Source organism: Priapulus caudatus, unplaced genomic scaffold (genome assembly GCF_000485595.1).
Source record: "Priapulus caudatus unplaced genomic scaffold, Priapulus_caudatus-5.0.1 Scaffold430, whole genome shotgun sequence".
Lineage (NCBI taxonomy): Eukaryota > Metazoa > Priapulida > Priapulimorpha > Priapulimorphida > Priapulidae > Priapulus > Priapulus caudatus.
Genome location: NW_014577491.1, coordinates 215,585 through 221,529, shown reverse-complemented (window position 1 = coordinate 221,529; position 5,945 = coordinate 215,585). Strand labels below are relative to the sequence as shown.

Here is a 5,945-nt window from a genome sequence, read left to right as displayed (position 1 = left end):
TGGTAATCTACTCTCATGATAAATACTGGATTTCTTAAAAATGAGATTTCGCTCTCGAAAATGTCATTATCAGATCGAATCGCACCGACTTACGGAAAATTCGCTCGCATATCACAATGCAACAGGGGGCATTCGATTTTCGTTGTCAGGGAGATTGGTCGACGCATCTGCGTTGTTGTGACGGGTCTCAAATTAAATAAGATTTGATCGATTGATTTGAAGTGTTCTATTTCATATATCTAGTTATCCCACTCAGGGGGGGGGGGTGGATGTCTGAACCATTTTTTCAAATGGTTATCACTGTTAAAATTCGAAAATGTCGTGACTTTCACACTTCGAAAGGTGTGACAATTTACATTTGTAATGTCACGAGTGATTACGATCTCCCTCTTGTCACCTTCCCTGCCGCTCCCCTCCCGGCCGCCCTCCTCCCTCCCTCCCTTCCTTCCCTCCCTCCCTCCCTCTCGTCTCTCTCTCTCTCTCATACTATTTCTCAAAATTCGTTCATGATATTCTTGTAATGTCACGTTTTACGGTAACAACAGTAATTTTCCTAGACATTAAAACCATACATTTTCTCTCTCCATTCTTCAGCAGAGGCACCGATCGACCGCGAGACAAGTGAGCGTCCGTACGTCGTCAGCGTCGTCGCGCGCTAGCAGCCATGGCGCAGCAGCAGCAGCAGCAACAGCAGCCGTCTCACCACAAGGTGGCGCTGCGAGAGGACGGGTTGCCGCGGGCGCAGGGCCTCTACGACCCGGATCTGGAGAAGGACGCGTGCGGGGTCGGCTTCATCGTCAACATCGACGGCATCCCGTCGCAGCGGGTGAGCCACCAGGGGGCGCCGCGGCTCGCGGGCCGATCCGTCGCGGAGACACTTTGTAACATGTGTTTTGCACGTGTTACATGAAGTCGTCAGCGAGGCTAGACTAGGGTTGTTTGATGACCAGTTAGTCTGCGTAGACGCAGCGTCGCGCATATTGGGCAGCTGCATTGGTGTTACAGGGAGTTGGATAAGCGGGTTTTAGGTTAGGCAGTTTCTAGGGTCATTGTGGGTCATCGGTCGCAATGTCTAGGGATAGGATTCGGTCACGTGGCGGCGCACGTAGGGGGCGCTGAACTGATGAGAAGGGATGAGGAAAGGCATGCTCGCTAGGAGGCGCAGTTCCGACAAAAAAATACCAGGGGGCGCTGCATGCGCGCGTAGGGGGCGCTGCGTGCAGGACGCGATCTCACGGGTGCGCACGTTCGCTTGTTCAGGTGATCCGGGAGTCGCAGAGCATGATCATGCACATGGAGCATCGCGGCGCGGCGTCGGCCGACAACGAGACGGGAGATGGCGCCGGTGTGCTCGCCGGCATCCCACACAAGCTGTACGAGGCGGCGCTGCTGAGGTGAGACACGAGACGCGAGATGAGACGGAGGCGAGACAGCTCTAGTGAGGACTGCAGTGAGAAAAATACACGGGTGCTCGGGGCGGTTTAGCCCCCGAAATTCCAAAAAGAGCCCCGGAAATGCCAAAAAGAGCCCCCGGAAATTTGCATAGAGTTCAATGCAAACCAAATTTTAGAGTGCTATTTTCATGCACGCGAGCTTGAAAAGTAGCCCCCGAAAAATAAATTTTATTTTTTTTCCTGGTGAGGAGTGCATGAGAGATGAGACAGAGTGAGGGAGAGCGCGGGAGAGTGAGACAGGGATGGGGTGAGGCAGGGATGGGGTGAGACAGGGATGGGGTGAGGCGGGGATGGGGTGAGGCGGGGATGGGGTGAGGCGGGGATGGGGTGAGGCGGGGATGGGGTGAGACAGGGATGGGGTGAGGCAGGGATGGTGTGAGGCAGGGATGGGGTGAGACAGGGATGGGGTGAGTACAGGGATGGGGTGAGACAGGGATGGGGTGAGACTAGAGATAGGGGGTCGAGACAGGGATGGGGTGAGGCAGGGATGGAGTGAGACAGGGAAAGGGGTGAGCTAGGGATGGGAGGCCGGGGATTGGTAGGCATGGGAATTGGTGTGAGGTGCCAGGTGGGTGAGAGACAGGGATGGTGAGTACAGAGAATGGGGTGAGACATGGGATGGGGTGAGGCAGGGATAGGGTGAGACAGCGGATGGTGTGAGTCAGAGATGGGTGAGACAGAGATGGGGGGGGCAAGGATGGACTGAGAGCAGAGATAGGTGAAGACAGGAAGGGAATCAGCACGTAAATTGGAGCGAGACCGAAAATAGAGAACGGTGGCTGTGATTAACATCACTTGGCAGTAACGTAATCGCGAAACAACTGCCAGCGATTCTGTCCGCCCCACGCCCCCTCCCTGTGTGTTTTTAGGCATTGAGTGCCTATGCATTCGCAAGTGTGTGGTGCCATACATGTGTATGCTTCGCTATATTCTATGTATACACAGGGTCGTTAGTGGACTATCCAAAGTCTTATAAGTATTATTTGGCCAAAAATAAAATAAGGGTCCCCTTATTAGTTACTTATTTGGTGCAATCTATAGAAAAGCTACTTATAGTCCTATTTTTTTGCTCAAAGGACTAAGTTTTCAACATTTTCTGTGTTAAATCTGTGCATTGTGTATATAAATATTATTGGTGTAGCTTTAATAGTCAGTGATCTGATTCAGAAATCGCGGTAAAAAGTTATTATTTGGCCTTTATTTTCAACATGTGTCATAGTACTTATGAACCCCTGATATCAGATTACTTTGGTATATAGGCATACTATGTTTATGTATGTGTAATTGCATCACTATACTGAATGTATACAATACTATGTATATAGGTCAATACTAATGTATGTATGTGTATCATTCACTATATTCTTATGTATACAATACAGTGTATAATGGCAAATTACTATGTTATTGTAATGTGTATTGCATCACTATCACTATGTAATCCAATACTGTGTAATATATAGGGCAATTCTATGTATATGTGTATTGCGATCACTAATAACTATGTAATCCATACTGTGTATATATATGCAATACTGATTATGTATGTGTATTGCATCACTATATATAGTATACATATACTGTGTATGATTAGGCAATACTATGTATGTATGTGTATATAGGCAATACTATGTATGTATGTGTATATAGGCAATACTATGTATGTATGTGTATTGCATCGAGCCTCCCATCATTGCAGTGAGGAGTGCGGCGGTGTGGAGCTGCCAGCACCGGGAGGCTACGCTACCGGAATCACGTTCCAAGATCCCGAGACGTCCGCGAAGACTGAGGAACAGTTCATGAAGCTAGCCGAGGAGAACGAACTGAAGGTAGGAACCTTCGCGAACCGATGTGCACCCTTCCGAACCGATGGGAACATTTCCCGAACCCATGCGGATCTTCGCGATCTTATGGGATCTTTCCCGCACTGGTTCCTCGAGAACATATGGGAACTTTGGATGGGATTATGGGAATACAGATAGATCTTCATGAACTATGTCAAACCTTCATGAATATTTGCGTACTTTGCAAACTCGTTGTGAACATTTCTGACTAATTCGATTTGTTTGTTAATCTCTGCAAATTCAAGAAATCTTTTGCGCACCCAAGTCATTCTTTGCAAACCCTACACGTACCCACAGACATTCCTGAACGTGCGAAAACTTACGGAAACTTTTCCAAATTTGCTCGAACTCGTTGCTAATTTACACAAATCATTTTGGCTACGCGCCACAAGTCTTTGCAAATCTTTGCAAAAGTGATGTACAATCATCTGAAATGTACTCCTCCTCCTCCTCCTCCTCCTCCTCCTCCTCTTCCTCCTCCTCCTACTCCACTTCCTCTTCCTCCAGCTCTTCCTCCCTTCCTCCTCTTCCTACTCCTACGTCTTCTCTTTCCCTCCTCCTCATACTCTTCTTCCCCTCCTCCCATTCTCCTCCTCCTCGCCTTCCTCCTCCTCCTCCTCCTACTCCTCTTCTTCCCCTCCTAGTCCTCTTCTTTCTCCTCTGCCTCCTTCTCCCCGCCCTCCACCTCCTCCTCTTCCTCTTCCTCCTACTCCTCTTCTTCCTTTCCTAGTTTTCTTCTTCCCCCTCTGCCTCCTCCTCTTCTTTCTACTCCTCTTTCTCTTCTTCCTCCTACCCCTCTCCTTCCCCTCCCCTTCGCCTCCTCCTACTCTTCTTCTTCCCCTCCTAGTCCTCTTCTTCCCCTCTGCCTCCTTCTCCTCTTCTTTCTCCTTCTCTTCCTCTTCTTTCTCCTACTCCTCTTCTTCCCCTCCTAGTCCTCTTCTTCCCCCTCTGCCTCCTTCTCCTTTTCTTTCTCTTCCTCTGCTTCTTCTTCCTCCTACCCCTCTTCTTACCCTCCTCTTATCCCTCTTCTTCCCCTCCCCTTCTCCTCCTCCTACTCCTCTTATTCCCCTCCTAGTTCTCTTCTTCCCCCTCTGCCTCCTCCTCCTCTTCTTTCCCCTCTTTCTCTTCTTCCTCCTACCCCTCTTCTTCCCCTCTCCTTCTCCTCCTCCTACTCTTATTCCCCTCCTAGTCCTCTTCTTCCCCCTCTGCCTCCTTCTCCTAATCTTTCTTCTCCTCTTCCTCCACCTCCTTCTGCTTCTTTGGCTCCTCGTCCGCGTCTCTCTAATTCGCAAAACGTGAAAATCCTCGTCGCTCGCCGCTCGCGTCACATCTTCAGAATTTTTTGCGCCGATTCGTTTCAATTAAGCCGACGCCAATGGATGCTGCTGCTTCTTCTTCATCATCATTCATCTTATTCTCGAGGACTAGGACTCGTCGACGTGCGTGCGTGCGTGCGTGCGTGCGTGCGTGCGTGCGGCTCCACGTCGTAGTCGATTTTTGCCGTTTTTTACCGATTTTTACTGGGTTTTCACTAAGTAACGACGGGCGGACGGGGAAAAACGTGCAGTGACATGCGAACGTAGTCACAGCGCGCAAGCTGCTTAGACTGACAGCTACTGCTGCTACTGCTGCTGCTGCTGCTGATGGTGGTGGTGGTGGTGCTGGTGCTGGTGCTGCTACTGCTGCTGCTGCTGCTGCTACTGCTGCTGGTGGTGGTGGTGGTGCTGGTGCTGGTGCTGTTGCTGCTGCTGCTGCTGGTGGTGCTGCTGGTGCTGCTGCTGCTGCTGTTGCTGCTACTGCTGCTGCTGCTACTGCTGCTGCTGCCGCTGCTGCTGCTGCTGCTGCCGCTGCGGCTCTACTGCTGCTGCTGCTACTACTGCTTAGACTAACTGCTGCGTGATGACTGTCTACATAACTCACGGTCATAAACTACTCGTAATGAGGGGCGTGTGTAGGCGAGTATAAGTTCAAGTAGAAGTAGACGTGTAGGAGTGTAGCCATGTAGGCGTGTAGGCGTGTAGGAGTGGCACACGGTGTTTATGGCGAGCGGAGCGGCGAAATTAGAAGCAGCAATTCAGTTGTAATGTGTAATAATGACTTATAGTAATTGTAATATTAAATGATGGTGGTAAGAATAATAATAACATCTCAATTGAACCTTGAAGATAACCATATATATGTATAACCCCCCCCCCACATGTATAAATGTAGAAAAATACAATAAGGTGTTAAATTATATATATATATATATATATAGATAAAAGAGTGAACGTTATTTGCCAGAATTTTTTTCAGCATGGAGATAGAACGCGGCTTCAACTTAAGAAGTTTAATAATGTCCTGATCCAATTAATTATATGTTAAGCGCATGTTCAAGGCAGGCCAGCCACCACGCTTCCGCGTGTTCATGTTCACAGCGCCTTATGCGTGACGTAGCGCAAGTCAGTGCGTGACTTTAGCCAGCGGACGGTACTTTACGGGTCCGCATCGCTTAATCTTCTATCGATCGATATTCTGTCTTTCTGTCGAGTCAGCGCCATCCCGGCTTTGATTAGTGATTTAGTGGAGTGAACTTGATGTATGTCTGCTATCTCAACTGTTAATTCGCTGCAATCTGCGCTCGTGTGTGCTGTGGCAGTCAGGGGCG

At 49.2% G+C, this 5,945-nt stretch overlaps 1 protein-coding gene across 1 annotated transcript in view; it reads left to right on the top strand.

Moving 5' to 3' along the window:
- Positions 1–600: 600 nt before the first annotated feature.
- LOC106810306 (ferredoxin-dependent glutamate synthase 1-like) overlaps positions 601–5,945 on the top strand; it is a 19,883-nt gene continuing 14,538 nt past the window's right edge. The window contains exons 1-3 of the mRNA XM_014813611.1: positions 601–826; positions 1,261–1,394; positions 3,154–3,283. Coding sequence (XP_014669097.1) covers positions 665–826; positions 1,261–1,394; positions 3,154–3,283 — 426 coding nt within the window. The 5' untranslated portion in view covers positions 601–664. The remainder of the gene's footprint in view (positions 827–1,260; positions 1,395–3,153; positions 3,284–5,945) is intronic.